At 41.0% G+C, this 17,302-nt stretch overlaps 1 protein-coding gene across 1 annotated transcript in view; it reads left to right on the plus strand.

Annotated features, from left to right (window-relative positions):
- The first annotated feature begins 2,894 nt into the window (after window positions 1-2,894).
- The window catches only part of LOC101068205 (carbonic anhydrase-related protein 10), a 144,611-nt gene continuing 130,203 nt past the window's right edge, over window positions 2,895-17,302 (plus strand). Inside the window, exon 1 of the mRNA XM_029846841.1 lies at window positions 2,895-3,493. Coding sequence (XP_029702701.1) covers window positions 3,412-3,493 — 82 coding nt within the window. The 5' untranslated portion in view covers window positions 2,895-3,411. The remainder of the gene's footprint in view (window positions 3,494-17,302) is intronic.

The raw sequence follows: 17,302 nt of genomic DNA on the forward strand, positions 1-17,302 counted from the left end.
TAATACCCTGGCCACTGGAAGAGATACAAGCCACTGACATCAAGACAAGGAAGCTCCTCACCATGCACGGAGGGTTTCACCCTAAGTCCAGTGTCCTGAGGCTGTACACAAAGCGAAAGGAAGGGGGCCGAGGACTAGTAAGTGTCCGAACTATTGTCCAGGAGGAAACAACAAGACTCCAAGAATACATCAAGAAGATGCCCCCCACTGACCCACTGCTGAGTGAATGCCTCAGGCAACAAAAGCCCACCAAGGAGGAGGAACCTGAGGGGCTATCATGGAAGGACAAGCCCATGCATGGAATGTACCACCAACAAACTGAGGAAGTGGCTGATATGGAGAAAACATACCAGTGGCTGACAAAGGCCGGACTGAAAGACAGCACAGAGGCACTACTCATGGCTGCACAAGAACAGGCCCTGAGCACCAGAGCAATAGAGGCCAGGGTCTACCATACCAGACAAGACCCCAGGTGCAGACTGTGTGGAGATGCCCCTGAGACAGTCCAGCACATCACAGTAGGGTGCAAGATGCTGGCAGGCAAGGCATACATGGAACGGCACAACCAGGTGGCTGGCATAGTATACAGGAACATCTGCACTGAGTATGGGCTGGAGGTCCCAGGGACCAGGTGGGAGACACCTCCGAAAGTGGTGGAGAACGAGCAGGCCAAGATCCTGTGGGACTTCCAGATCCAGACTGACAAGATGGTGGTGGCCAACCAGCCTGACATAGTGGTGGTGGATAAACACCGGAAGACAGTGGTGGTGATAGATGTAGCAATCCCGAATGATAGCAACATCAGGAAGAAGGAACACGAGAAGCTGGAGAAGTACCAAGGGCTGAAGGAGGAGATGGAGAGAATGTGGGGGATGAAGGCGACAGTGGTCCCAGTGGTGATCGGGACACTAGGGGCAGTAACACCCAACCTGAGTAGATGGCTCCAACAGATACCAGGAACCACACCAGAGATCTCTGTCCAGAAGAGCGCAGTCCTAGGACCAGCTAAAATCCTGCGCAGAACCCTCAGACTCCCAGGCCTCTGGTAGAGGACCCGAGTCTGAAGGAAGGAGGCACCGCCCAGGAGGGCGAGGAAGAGATTTTTTATTTTTTTATATATATATATATATGTGTGTGTGTGTGTGTGTGTATACCTGCATAAATAAATCCACCATCAGGTTCAACGCATTCAGCCAAAAATATTATAGATTTAATTACACGATGAAAGTGGTACAAAATCAGAATGGAGTTATTAATGGACAATTAATTTTTAAAAAGTGTTAAGTACAAATTTTTCCCCCCCAGAATTCACTTCAGATTATGCTTCCGGTAGCCAGGGAGCCATAGACCAGAACTCTGTGCAGCAACGTGTGAATCTATTCATTTTTATACCTTTGATTTTTGTGCCCCTGGTATTACTCTGTCAAGGTTTGAAATAATGACTGCACTGGACAAATATTGACATAAATAACAGGACTTCCTCCTTTCCAGTGTGGCCATGCTTGTATAAGAGTCATACCTCTGTCGCTCTATCACCTGCAGAAGTGTGGTGATGAGAATATATAGTCTTCCCTCCGAAACCACCCACAAAAATGCGGGCTTCCAGAAGACCTGCAGTCCAGGCCACAGATTCTGTGGCAGGACAACTGTGACAGACGGGGCATGTAGACCTCACTACAACTGGTGCTGCTGAGCATTGTAATACTCTTTGGAGGCAAATCAGCAGGGCCAGAGTAACCATCCATCCAAATGCCAATACAAGGCTCTCTGAGTGTAGGTCAGTGTGGGCCATCTGATTTACACTAGACTATGTCTGGGATGTGATCCTTGAAAGCCCAGGTCAATCAGACTGGTTCCTGAAATGATAAAAGGTCAAAACCATTTCAAACTCAGAAATCTTTAGACCAATTGTCAACAGTTTTAGCATGTCCACTCAGTGCACTGTGTCTGGCATTTGTCCATTTACCACACTACTTTAATAATAATTTTATAAAGTTATCTTTATAAAGTTTAAAATTAAAAACTTTATAAAGTCCAAAGCCTCCATGGCTGATACTTTCTGGGCTAATCGAAAATAAGTAAGGATTTAATTAATTGTAGAAAACTATTATTAGCAAATCATTATGCTGGTGTAAACGAATAGCCTTTTTTGGGAGGGGGGGAGACATAAGAAAACAGCAAAAATATAAAAACCTCACCAAAAAAAAACAAATAAAATCAAAATCAAATCAATCTTTATTTACATAGCGTCTTATACAATCAAAATTGTTTCAAGACGCTTTCCAGAATCCCAGGGCCTAACCCCAGACAAGCAACAGTGGCAAGGAAAAACTCCCCTTTAACAGGAAGAAACCTAGAGCAGGACCAAGCTCATGTAGGGGGACCCTCCTGCTGATGGCCGGCTGGGTAAAGAGAGAGGAGAGGAGAGGAGAGGAGAGGAGAGGAGAGGAGAGGGAGAGGAGAGGAGAGGAGAGGAGAGGAGAGGAGAGGAGAGGCACAGAGCACAGAAACACACACAAAAATACACTATCCAACGGGTCAGCGGGGGCCGGAGGTCATCATGCAGCTCCGAAGGTGGCGATACCTGTAAATGAATAGGAAGGGGGGGGGGCAGAAAAACTATACAGGAATCAGCATACCTAGTCTGCTTGAAAGAAATTATGCAAATATTGTATGGCAAATACCATCCAACATATTTTGCATTTATTTATACAGATGCCTTGCGTCATTCATTGAGAAAACTCCAATAAATAACATTTAATTTCCGAATGCCGTCTTCCGGTTATCTTTGCATGCATTTCCGCTAAAGAAAAAGCAGCTTTTATTTGTTGCATCCCTGACCGGAAGTCGTGCTTTTATTTCGCTACGCTTAACGCTAGTCCTTCGTTATTATGAGAATTCACGATTGGGAGGTTCGCCACCTGGCGAGTTCCTGAGTTGTGAGATATCTTTAAGTAGTAGTCGGACCTCACCACATGTGTCGCCGCAGTTAAACGCGCATGCATCCTCTAGTGCTTGTTTCTCTTTCTCTCTCTATCCACGATTTTAGTGACAAGATCATGAATGACTGATGGTGCGAGCAGGTTATCCACTCACTGAAACTGCGCCGGATGGATGGATGTACAGAACACGGCTCAGACCGCACTGGGATAACACAGTGAACTGCACTGCTGTTTTGTTGAGCTGCTTCGGTTGTTGATTCTTTTTTTGAAACCATTTTTGGAATTGTTTCATTTAGTGTTGGGGACCCGGAACATTAATCCACAAGGCTTTGATCACCTGCGATGTGTCTGGCGTGGAAAATACCTGGTGGAAAGTGTTCAGCGGGATCCAGTCGAAGAGGACAGGACAAGAGCAATTGATAATTCCGTTTCTTATTCATTTTACCTTTAAAGTCGTAATGTGCGTGGAATGAAAACAGAGGAACAGAGGATGGATATATTTTGGGATTTACTGATCTTTCTTCATGCTAATTTTATTGTGAGCATATCAGGTGAGTAATGGGCGTGATCTGGGGTCATTTGGGTAACCGAATTTTTATTTATTTGTTTGTGTGAAAATTAAATGTATCCCTTTTTTGTGGAAATTCTGGAAGTGGTCTACGTTTCTGTGGGAAGGACGGTGGTGATTCATTCACAAGAACACGTAGTGAGTACTTACTGTTGCAGTTGCTGTACCAGGAACGCAGCAGTTTGTGAAAGAGCGTGCTTTAAACGAAACGAAGCGCTCACCAAAAAGCGCAACTCTCAGCGAAGTAACTGTGGCAGCTATTGTAGTCTATATACAAAATTTTTTAAAAAAAAAGATGAAGCAAAAATGTACCCGGAGTTGTTTTCAGGTGAAGCATTTGTGCGCACCGACAGTTATGTGCGCTGCGCCAGCAGATATGCTCCAGCGGACGTCTCTTTTCAATGGGTGAATGCGTTCGGTCACCCACTAACACACATCTTTGCAGGGCAGTAACGCTATTTCTGCGATTTGCTTTAAAGTTGTGTCCTAGAACCACTCCCATATTGATGGTTGCGGTCCTAAAGTTAGATTTTTCTCATCTCACATTTTAATTTACCTTAAATTCATTTCAACTCTTTTCAACGTGACTATCCCAACCCACGCTCTCCGACACGCCCTCGGTCTTTAATTGGATTGAGCACAATCGATGTGGTCAGTTTGGAGCGCTTGAACTGTGGCCATTTTATTGGACCTAAATGTTTTAATTGCTTGGGTTTTTTTCTCCTCTGCCCACAGTTAACCAAATTTTCAATCACAAATACATTTAATATTCTCTTAACAAAAATGCGTTATTAAACACAACTGGATTCAAAACTAAAATTAAGACTTGCCATATGTTGCTGTCTTTATGGTAGGCACTTTATACAGTATATATGAGGGGTTTACTAAAGTCAAGGTCATGGAGGAGGTGTGAGTGTGTGTGTGTGTGTGTGTGTGTGTGTGTGTGTGTGTTTGAGGGAGAGAGAGAGAGAGAGAGAGAATAAACAACCATATAAAGTGATATTTTCCATGATATTGTGAGGCACATCATTGCAGCATTCAACAACATTGTCATATGTATTGATTGGTTTCCATCTGATTCCCAGGAGGCCTCAGTTTTTTCGTACTAACCCTGACCCTCTGTGTTTAATTCAGAACAGAAGAAGGTTGAACTGGGGTCCTTTTATAGGCTGCTTCATTTTCCCTGAAGCTTTTAAGAACCCACTGAGGTAGTGGAGCAGCAAATATTGACCTCTTCACCTGTACAATTCAAAGAAAATGCTAGACTACACAAGTGAGACCAAGATACTAGTTATTTTGACATACAACGTAACTCTTGAACATAACATTTATTTGGATGGAGATCAATTTCTCCATTGGCTCTTTAGGACACTTCACCATTAGCAGGACCACACACCAGTCACTGTATTATTTGCCTCTTTCTCTTTTATCTTTCTGTGATGATACAAGTATATCTACTCTTATCCCTTCTCCTCTTTATTTCTTTATTCTTTTCTTTAATTTTAGTAGAAAGAGAAATTTTCCACATTCATATTCAACATTCATCAATATGCTCCCTTGTCAAATACTCGGATGCCTATGGTTCTAAGAAATACCACATAAAACAAGCTGTGTGTTATATAATTAAAGTGCAATGTCAGAGTTGTTAATTCGATTAAGTAGTGGCCATTAATGTTTTAACAAATAAAAACATGGTTTAATAGAAGAGTTCCCTTAAATAGAAAGCAGTACATGGAAGATATACTCTGTCTCAGATTAATGGAGTGGAATAAATGGGCTTCTATACCTTTCCTGATCAACTGTTATCACATAACTGCATGTTAGATCAAACTCCATAAATCTCCAGGAAAAATGAAAATGCCATCAAAATCTAACACTGACTATTATCTGGAACAGATGAGCCTGGTTTGCAGATTCAGTGGTCTTCTTAGATTTGAGGCTATAATCTGTGATGTAATTAAGAGGCAAAGCTGGCCCGGCTCCACTGACAGTGAACACGCGTATGCCTCTGTGGGTACGCTGACAGCACCCTGAGGCAAATTTCTAAGGAGGAGCAGCACTCATTACTTTAAAGCTGTCATTGTCAAGTTTGACATGGTGACACTGCTGTCAGACAAAATTGACATGCTTGCAGTCAGTTAACCCCACAGAAGTAACTCTAACTGCAGCTTCAGATTTTGTTCTTTTATATTATTTTTTTAAGATGATAATGTAATGGAGCATGTGAAGTACAGATGCATACATGTAGAGATTTAATTATATTTAGCTTTCCATGCTTCAGTCCTGGACAAGTGACATTAATGAGAGGTGAAGAGTCTTGAGCCAATGGCAACCGAGCAGAAGGCCACAGAATACCTGCTCAAAGCACAGAAGACAAACCGGGAATAGGGGACCTAGAGATTCATCTTGAAGAAAAGGGAAGAGGAGAAGACAACCTGCAGTAGAGGAAGTAGAGATTCATCTTGAGGAAATGGAAGGGTAACAACATACATATCAGAAAATCAGGGAACTCTCACACAATATCTCACAGAGTAGCATCAGTGCCCCTCCTGCCATGCACGCCATCTTTCAGAGACAAAGGGAAGATTGTGCGCAAAGCAGAAAGAGGGTGGGTGCCTCCGTGACACATGAGAGCTTCACTAGCTCTAAAAGGCAGGTCTTTTTTTTCCTTCCAAAACTGGAGGTTCGTTCAGAAGTGTGGGTTCACTTGAACTTCGAATAACCGTAATTTCCGGACTATAGAGCGCACCTGATTATAAGCCGCATAATCTAATTTAGAAAAGAAAATCATTTTGTATTTATACAAGCTGCACCGGATTTTAAGCCGCAGGTATCCCACGTAGTAATATGAAAAATTAGATCGAAAACATTCAGTACCGGTATATGTTTTTATTACCGTAAGAGACCGTCACAGACAAGTGACAAACAGACAGGTAAGAAACAACAGCCACTCTTTTCACTTGTATGTTTGTAGAGAGACCTTAAATTCAAATTTTATCACGTCAGGATTTTTTACTTTTCTTTTAATTTAATCCGCTTAGCAATAACAATATATTATACCGGTAAATACTTTTTTCTACGGTGTCTGTAATGCAGCTACCTTGAAAATATACATTTACACAAAAATATACACAAATTATGTTACTTATGCTTTTTACTCAACATGAACATCTAAAACTCCCCGATGGCCCATCAATCTTCTAGTTCATCACGGTGTCGATTGCTTTTGCCTTCCCGTCTGATTTTTACATGCAGAACAAACGCCGGCCGCTTGCTCTCTGTGTGTTGACCCAGTCTTCCAGAACGTTTTCAAGCTCGGGCCACCTGCGATGTTTACGTCTAAAGCTTTTGTCGTCTTTTGCTTTGGATCAGTTCTTTATGCTGGCGTCTCCACCTTCTCGCATTGATGACCCGTAATGTATGCCAAGATTATGCGCGGCAGCTCGATTTCCTTCTAACCGCCAGAGTGATCCCTTTTAACGTAAAAGCCGCATCATATGCTTTTCTTATAGTATTTCCACATTGATAAGGGTTAGTAAAAATGACTGATTAACAATAGTTGTGATAGTGCGCCACGAAAAAAAACATAAATAAGCCACAACTTGGAATAAGCCGCAGTGTTTAAAGTGTAGGAAAAAAGTAGTGGCTTATAGTCCGGAAATTACAGTATCGTACGTCAACAGACTGCCTGAAGTTGCTAACAGAATATACAATTTATACACCCATACTCATTTACATAAACACCCTGTTAAGTTGGTCATCCATTTACCCTGCCAACAGAAATCTCATCATTTTCTCTGCCTGTCATTGCCACTTCAGCACTATGTGATTAATGGATTTTGAAATACACTCCCCATCTCAAAACCAGCATCTATCTACAACCACCAGCTGTTGGTTTTATGTAGTTTTTACATTATCATCACTTTCCAAGGTCTGTATTCTTTCATAGATAGCATTTAGTATGAAGGAGTATGAAGTCAATGTTTAAATATAGATCAAGAAACTGTATTAAAGTAGTAAAGTGTTAGAATATGCTGAAGTACATGAATTACTCACTCACTCACTTTCTACCGCTTATTCCTCCACTGAGGGTCGCGGGTACATGAATTAAAACTAGAAAAAATGTATAAAAGCATCAAATATTACAGCTCCATTACAGTTACCGTAATTTCCGTACAATAGAGCGCACCTGATTATAAACCGCATAATCTAATTTTAGAAAGAAAATCAATTTTGTACTTATATAAACTGCACCGGATTTTAAGCCGCAGGTATCCCACGTAGTAATATGAAAAATTAGATCGAAAACATTCAATACCGGTATACGTTTTTATTACCGTAAGAGACGAGTCACTGACGAGTGACAAACAGACAGGTAAGAAACAACAGCCACTCTTTTCACTTGTATGTTTATACAGAGACCTTAAATCCAATTTTTATCACGTCAGGATTTTTTTACTTTTCTTTTAATTTAATCCGCTTAGCAACATAAACAAATATATTCTACCGGTAAATGCTTTTTTTTCTAACGTGTCTGTAATGCAGCTACCTTGAAATATACGTTTGTATCAGCTACACACAAATTACGTTGTTTATGCTTTTTTACTCAAACAATGAACAATCTAAAACTCCCCGATGGCCCACCTCAGTTTTTCAGGCGGGTGTCTCCACCTTCTCGCCATTGATTACCGTAATGTATGCCAAGATTACACACGGCAGCTCGATTTCCTTCTTCAACCGCCAGAGTGATCGCTTTTAACTTAAAAGCCGCATCATATGCTTTTCTTAGAATATTTTCCATGTTGATGAGGGTTAGTAAAAATGACTGATTCACAATAGTTGTGATAGTGCGCCACGAAAAAAACATAAATAAGACGCACCGTAGAATAAGCCGCAGTGTTTAAAGTGTAGGAAAAAAGTAGTGGCTTATAGTCCGGAAATTACGGTACCTGAGGATTTTCCAAAAAGTGTCAGACTTTCACATTTGTACTTGGTTACTTTACAGTTTCACAATCATCTTACCTCAGCTGTTGCGTTGGAGGCAGAAATGTAAACTCTTCAGAAGTCAGAGTTCAGCTGTTAAAGCTGCAGGTCCTTCAGTTTATCACCTCTCTCACTTATCGTGACATTTATCTGCTGGTCCCGGCTATAGATTTAAATCACGGGCAGTGTCTCACCCCGCTGGTTTTCAGGTAGGGTCGATCTCATACATGCTCTCCACCTCTCGCTCCTCAACGCCAACATACTGTTGGTGTGTGTCAGTTCTGGTTTGTTAAAGTTTTTTTTATTTTCTCTTGCTGCAGGCATAGAGGGACATAATGTTCCTGGCTCTGGCATCATCATTTCATTTTCTAATGTCCATAGGTCCACATACAGGTGATACAAAAGGTTATAAATTGCTGTTAAAATATGATTTTTTTAAAAATGAGATGAAGAGAAATCATGTCTTGGAAATACGGATGGAATGTTCATTGGTTTTATCAGCCCACAAGATATTATTACACATGCTTCTGTGAAACTTGGTTGCAAGAATTAGCTGGGTTTGTATGTTTGCATGCTATAAGCTCCAACTAAAGAAACATCAACCACAGTATAGTTAATATTATTTCCCAAAAAAATTTTAGTTTGTTTTTCCATTAAATTGTTCATATTATAGACAATAAAAGTGGTAAAAATCATCTGAAGTGATTATAATTGGTCTCGTTATTTGACATTTAAAAAATCAAGGTAATTTAATAGTAGCGTGTCAGTTTTTATATCCACTTTATAGAATGAATGAAAATAAACCTCTTCTATATTAAAGCTCAACCTCCCTTATATCTGGGTTGCATTCATGTGATTACCTAGCTGCAATATTTTAATATTTCTGTCGGCTAAACGCCTGAAGACTTTTAAACCTAAATTACTCCTGCAGGTTGAACTCTTTTTAAGAAGGGTGTGTTCCAACTATAGGGGGATCACACTCCTCAGCCTCCCTGGTAAGGTCTATTCAGCAGTACTGGAGAGGAGGGTCCGCCGGATAGTCGAACCTCGGATTCAGGAGGAGCAATGTGGTTTTCGTCCTGGGTGTGGAACAGTGGACCAGCTCTACACCCTCAGCAGGGTCCTCGAGGGTGCATGGGAGTTTGCCCAACCAGTCCACATGTGTTTTGTGGACTTGGAGAAGGCATTCGACCGTGTTCCTCGGGGGGTCCTGTGGGGGGTCCTCTGAGAGTATGGGGTGTCGGGCCGCTGATACGGGCCGTCCGCTCCTTGTACGATCGGTGTCAGAGTTTGGTCCGGATTGCTGGCAGTAAGTCGAACTCGTTTCCGGTGAGGGTTGGTCTCCGCCAGGGCTGCCCTTTGTCACTGATTCTGTTCATAATTTTTATGGACAGAATTTCTAGGTGCAGTCATGGTGTTGAGGGGATCCGGTTTGGTGACCTCAGGATCGGGTCTCTGCTTTTTGCGGATGATGTGGTCCTGTTGGCGTCATCGGTCCGTGACCTCCAACTATCACTGGATCGGTTCGCCGCCGCATTTGAAGCGGCTGGGATGAAAATCAGCACCTCCAAGTCCGAGGACCGGTGCAGAGTCCGCATTACTGCGGACGCCGCGCCGGTCCGTAGTGGTGAAGAGAGAGCTGAGCCGAAAGGCAAACCTCTCAATTTACTGGTCGATCTTCGTTCCTACCCTCACCTATGATCATGAGCTTTGGGTAATGACCGAAAGAACAAGATCACGGGTACAAGCGGCCGAAATGAGCTTCCTCCTTAGGGTGGCTGGGCTCTCCCTTAGAGATAGGGTGAGAAGCTCTGCCATCCGGGAGGAGTTCGGAGTAGAGCCCCTGCTCCTCCGCGTTGAGAGGAGTCAGATGAGGTGGCTTGGGCATCTAGTTAGGATGTCCCCTGGACACCTCCCTGGTGAGGTGTTCAGGGCATGTCCCTCCATTAGGAGACCCCCGGGAAGACCCAGGACACGTTGGAGAGACTATGTCTCTCAACTGGCCTGGCCTGGGGATCCCTCCGGATGAGCTGGAAGAGGTAGCTGGGGAGAGGGAAGTCTGGGCTTCTCTTCTTAGGCTGCTGCCCCCGCGACCCGACCCCGGATAAGCGGTAGAGGATGGATGGATGGATGGATGGATGGTTCAACTGTTACTATTTGGAATATGATGTGTGAAGAAATCCAAATGCCCAATATCAGGTCTTGATAGTAGACCAGACATTTATCAACACACCATTCCACACGGCCAGAACGAGTATAATCTAAAAATTTAATATAAGGCCTGAAAAATCTTTTCTAGGTTTAGAAAAAAGCAATCTAAAAATCCCAGATGCTTAGACTTACCCTTTAATGCAACAGTATCACATAGGAAGGGTCCGATCTTTATGACACACACCTAAAAAAATATGGAAACACATATCTTGATAAAGTTCTATTTCTTGGGAAACAGATGATGAGACAAGGGCTTCGAGGTTTCCAGTTCCTGTTCTGTCAACTCTATACTCAGTCAGCTTCATTTCTGTGTTCTGTGTATCTAATCTGTTGATCCAATTTATTTGAAAAGCTTTCAAGCTCAACCCATAAGAGGCCGTGGTGACAGAAACAGACACTTTTTGCGCCTTTTCACTAGTAACTACTCGGCCACCACCTCATTTGGCTTTGCTTGTCCTTGTCCAGGCCCTAAGTGTGATGATGACAGATGATAATAGCACCTGTATACAAAAGTGAAGGAAAAAGTTTATTCCAAAAATGTTGATTTTCAGTGACTTTAAACACATTTAACAGTTCCAGAGTTTTCATATTCAGGCTTATTTTGCATTAAACAGTTTCTGACCAGATTTCACAATGAAGCTAATTTTTTTTAAAAAAGGAAAATTTCAGTTATTTAAGTCTTTCATGTTAATTATTTTTTAACAGATGTATTTAAGGCCCACAGGATCTTTTCATTTTTTTTAAAAAAGAGAAACGTGTCTACTTAGTCTTTGATACGACCCCCATGAGTTTTCTTTAAGGGAATATGAGTCTAGCGTATGGGTTAATCAATACAACATTGACCCTATGGGTAAAAATCCCTGAATCATTTTTGGTACTTCAACACGTGCTCATTCATGTATGTGCATTTGTCATATCAAAGTGCCGGGGGTGATAATATCACTAAATCCACCATGTGTCAAAAAGGTGTTGTCAGCTACAGCAACCGGTATTCAATTACACACTGAAAAAGCACTTTCATACATGAAGTGGGAATAAACATGAGATTTGATCATAACTCACGTACACGTTGACCTTTGTATGAAAATAAATGTTAAGCCACGGATCACTTGTTTTATATCATATGCTTGTTTCATAAATGGGATCTATAAAATCACATAGGCTCCTTCCTGCCGCACTGATGCTCTAATAATCAAAAATGTTCTCTAAGGGTGGCCATGGATGGATCAGGCAAGAAAATTGATTTCCTCCATCTGGGCCAGCGTTTAAAAAGAACGTTTCACATTTATATGCTTTATTTCTTTTATTAGGTTATATTTGAGCATGTTTTAAAGATTCTGACTTAAATCTCTGTTATTGCTTGCATCCTCCTGCAGTAAAGACTTTTCTTGCTTTACACAGAAGAAAATGCAATGACATTTAACATTCTGTGCCATGTCGGTAGTTTTTCCTGCTGTTTTTCCGTTGAAGCTGGCTTTTTTCCACTGCTGAAATTGACCTTAACCTGTTTGCAGCAAAAATTGGCAATCACAAGTCATGTTTTAATATCTCAGGTATGAGGAATAAAAAAGAGGGATGGCATCTTTCCTCATGTGATAAAACAGGAGTCAGTCATAGGAGTGATTCTTTTCTTATTTACATTATTGAGCTGATCTCTCAGTAAAAAGGCTTTTGTTGCCTTTCAACAGGGAAAATGTTACTTTATTAAGATTAGCATTAAAATGAAAGCTGAATTAATCAAAATATTTAAGTACGCACACGTGCTTCCTTAATGAAGGTGAGATTGCGAACCTCACGTTTGTCAATAGTGTCTCAAATATTAATAGTTAAGTTTCAGAAATCATCAAGACTTCATCTACTAAACTTAAACGTTTGATTAGTATTTGCTCACTAATGAAAGTCGTGAAGCTGATACAACTGATTTTTTTATGGAATTATGAGCAATTTCTGAAGTAATAGCTATTGAAGCTGAATTACTTACTTAGCAGCTATTTAAAAGTGTAATGCAGTTTCTTTATAATGCAGTAAAATGATTTTGTTGCTAGTCTCCAGAGGAAAGCTCCTACATAATGACTCCCAGTCTATTCCCTGTGCTAATTTATAAAATAGCTGTCAAACATGCATCTCATCTGAGCAAAAATAGCTATTGTTCTGCAACGTTTGGAGTCACTGAGCGCAGTTCTCTTTTCATCCCCTCTTTACCCTCTAGTGACATTTTATCTCTCATCTGTGTGGCTGACATTAAAATGGGCTCTCTAGTTGTGCTTTTGTAACTGAAAAGGTGTGGTGTTGCTTGAAAGACAAAATAAAACAGCACCCACCTGCTTCCAGGAGCAGATGAGCATTCTCCTGCTGAACTTGGTTTCATCATCAAATGTGACTAGCAGGGATGAACAACAAAGCAAACACATGGACTCACTGGGAGATTAGGAATTTAAGCAGGATGCTGAAATCAGGGGATAAGGCCCTTTGATGCATTCGTGATAATAACATGTGACGCCACCAGGCAGACATATGCCATTAAGCAATGGGTATTTTATTGCACACCACAGTGGTACATGACATTTGCTGAGAGTTTGGTTGGATATTAATATTAAACCCTTGCACTAGGCCTTACTACTACAGGGAGCAAATATGACCCATTGCAATTGTAATTATTCATTGTCATTCTGTTCTCCTATTCAGAAACTTACTCAGAGTTGATCAAATACTTAGGAAGAACGGCGGGGTTGTGTGTGTGTGTGTGTGTGTGGGGGGGGGGGGGGTATTTGACATTCAGTATGTAGCTGATTAATTTAAACACTGTAATTATCACATAGGTGGTTTTGGACTTTGAATTTAGAATGGTTGCTACACATATGGCAGGACACTTAATAGTCCACTTAGTGCACGCAATCCTTGAGCACTTTTATCAAAAGAACAATCATCTGTGCCAGAATCTTTAATTATGACAATTTAGTGTTCGGGAGACTCCCTTAGAAAGGCACCACATGAAGGAGAATGTTTGTTGTTGTGAAGCATAGAGGCATTTTACCTCCAATGGCAGGTCTATTTTTTGTTTGGTTGTTTTTCTGACGAGCAACAAACCTAAAAATCTATGCTTGCTCTACAGAACACAATCAAAATGCCCCAATTTACTCTGCATACACAAACCCTGTTGCAGAAACCAAATCTCCAGATGCTAATCTGATAATCCTGTGCAGATGTGTGTCCTGGAGCAGGAATAGTAACAGAGTGTGTTTGTGTGACCGATTTGTGGACTGCGTGTCTTCAACAGAAAGCAGGTGATGCACAAGGCAAATGATTGAACCGGTTCATTTTTCCTTGTCCTGTTTTGACAATATATTTTCTTATCACTCTGTTCTGTCTATCTTCACATTTGTGTTTTACCAAATTACTGCTGGACTATTTCCTAGTCCTTCCACTTAATCTTTACCTCACTTTACCATCTTAAGCTACAGTAGCTCAAATCACCAATCCTGTCCAGTCATTATACCTACACATTGACTTGAAATGCAGAATCTTTCAGCTGAGGACCAATAACACCTGCTCATACAACCAATATTAGTAAAGGTAAGGAACAATGATAGTAAAAAGTTGCCATTTTTAATTAATGGACACCAGTTGAATTTGCATAACACATATCTAACTAGCTTACAAACCTGTAACTTTTAAATATTCAAAAACCCAAATACGATGGTATGATTAAAGTGTTGTGTTTACAATTGTGACTCAAAGGGAAGAACGGTAAGACATTTACTGTTTATTTAACTTAATCTCCCTGAAAAGAAAACCATGTGTTTCGCATCAATTATAATATAAAACCAAAGTAGACCAGGTTGTTAGCAATGACAGGTGGCCTTTTACCACGTGAAACCACACCCTGCTTTGGACGGCCCACTGCTGTCATGTTCTAATAGAAGGGCGCTGAAAGGAGAAGCAAACGGATAAACAAGGCTGTCACAGTTGTGTTTAGGTTAATAAATCCTTCTTAAACAGAATGCGCTCTATATTGCTAACAAGAAGTTACAGACCAATAAACACCACATAACAACAGAAACTGTTCGTCGTTATCAGTTTAATAACTGAATATGGGCGATTCTGCTCTGGTAATAGGCTATTTAAAATAGGTTATTGGATTAGCATCATATGCACCAATGTTCAGCAACTTTCCACCTTTGTCTCAATAAAATTGTATTGTTGTTAATACCAATTCAACCAGCCAGTGTGAGCTCAATATGTCTACAGTTTCAATTTGAGCATTTATTTCAGGCCGTGTTGGTTGCTCTGGTGCCTGTTGCATTAATTGTCCTTTACCTTTTAAAAATGTACAGAGAGCTGAGCTATCAGTTTCTTTGTACTGAAGGAGTCTGACTCCCCTGAAGTCATAAAATAATCACTGTGCAATCATGAATGTGAATATTGGCCACTAATTATTTTATCTGCTGTTATTTTGTCACCGTGATGACATATCTAACTAAATAAATACATTTGATGAATTTATTTAAACAATTACGAAGAAAGTTTATCTGATGAGCAAATGTGAAGTATGAAAGTCAAAGTGCACACACACACACAACCCCCCCACCCCACCCCACCCCACCCTCTCCCAACCACCACCCACACCACATACACATACACACACACACACACACCACAACCACCACAGAGAGAGACAGAGAGAAGACGAGAGAAGCGTGTCCGTTCTAATAGACGGACATAAATTTTTCATACTGTACAGCACAGCTTTTGGGTAAGGTCAATTTTCAGGACTTGGATGGCCACTTATGGTCCTGCTTCATGTTCGATCTGTCAGTCATGTCCCCTTTCCAGCTTTTCTTACTGCTGTGGCCAACAGACTGACGGACGGACGGACGGACGGACCGACCGACCGACCGACGGACCGACCGACCGACCGACCGACGGACCGACAGACAGACAGACAGACAGACAGACAGACAGACAGACAGACAGACAGACAGACAGACCGACAGATAGATAGATAGATAGATCGATCGATCCAAGGAGCTAAATGAATTCCATCTTGATACCGCGATAGGATGTCACCAGCTCCAATGTTCAAGTTCCCTCGCTACTAAATATTCCAGTCGGAAAATATATCAAAGTAGATGTTCTTCGGAATGACCACAACTCATGCACCAGTGGGTAGACCACGTAAAATCACAGAGAGGGGTCAGCGAATGCTGAGGTGCATAGTGCACAGAGTTTGCCAAGATTCTGCAGACCCAATAGCTACAGCTCTTCAAATTTCATGTTGCCTGCAGATTACCTTATGAACAGTGTGGGAGTTTTGGGTTTCTATGGCCGAGTGGCTGCATCCAAGCCATACATCCCCAAGTCCAATGTGAAGCGCCAAATGCAGTTGTTAAGAGAACGTCGCCACTGGACTTCATAGCAGTGGAGTTGTGTTCTGTGGAGTGACAAATCATGGTTCTCTATCTGTTAATCCCATGGACGAGTCTGGGTGGCAGATGCCAGGAGACCAGTACTTGTTGTACTGCATTGTGCCAAGAATAACGGTTCCGCCCCTTAGTTCCATTGAAAAGAGCTCTTCGTGCTTAAGGGTACCGAGGCATTTTGGACAATTTCATGCTCCTAAATTTATGGGCTGGTAACAGTGTCCTGTCCCAACATGACTGCACCAGTGCACAAAGCAAGGTCCATAAAGACATAGATGAGGGAGTTTGTTGTGAAAGAACTTGACTGACCTGTACAGAGCGCCAATTCCAACCTGACAGAACACCTTTTAGATGAATTAGAGCCGAGACTGCGAGATAAATCTTCTTGTCAATCATCTGAGTCTTACATCACAAATGTGCTTTTTGAAATATGGTCAAAATGTCCCATATACAACAAAGCATATCCACAAGATAAATTATACTGACTCACACTTAAAATCTAGATTAACAGAGGGACATGATTTGTTATTTTAATCTTTTTTTCTGCTGCCTAAATAAGCTCAAACAAATGTAATCAAATCAGGCAGGAATGAACTGATGACTACTCATTTCATAAACACATTTTCATTTCATTCTTAGTACCATTAATATAAATTAATTAATGTTTTTTTCTTAAAACAGCCCACCAATAGAATATTTGGTCAAAGAATCAGTTCTGTAATATTTACAAGGAATCTGAGCTGATTTAAAATGTATTATTTGAAAAATAATGGATTAGAAATGGTTACAGTTTATGTTTAAGGTCATGACAAGAATGGCAATGAAATTCAGAAACTCAATTACACAGACCTACATATATAAAGAGTCCTGATATCATTAAAAAAAACAAAAAAACAAGTTGTAGCTACAGTATATATGTGGAACCTATATGCAGTGCATGATGGTTATTCTTGTCATATTTGTATCCATTCAATTCTCACAGAAAGGATCACAATAAACAAACCTAACTGGTCTGAAAATACTTGGAAATTCTTTTTACATCATTCACTTATCTTCTAATGCACCCTTTATTTAATTCACATTTTAGCTCTCATACCTTTATTGCACTGCTCTCATTCTGGCTATTAAAGAACCTGGAAGCTAATAAAATTCAAAATGCATATCCATTAACTATATTC

The sequence above is a fragment of the Takifugu rubripes genome, chromosome 1 (assembly GCF_901000725.2).
Source record: "Takifugu rubripes chromosome 1, fTakRub1.2, whole genome shotgun sequence".
NCBI lineage: Eukaryota > Metazoa > Chordata > Actinopteri > Tetraodontiformes > Tetraodontidae > Takifugu > Takifugu rubripes.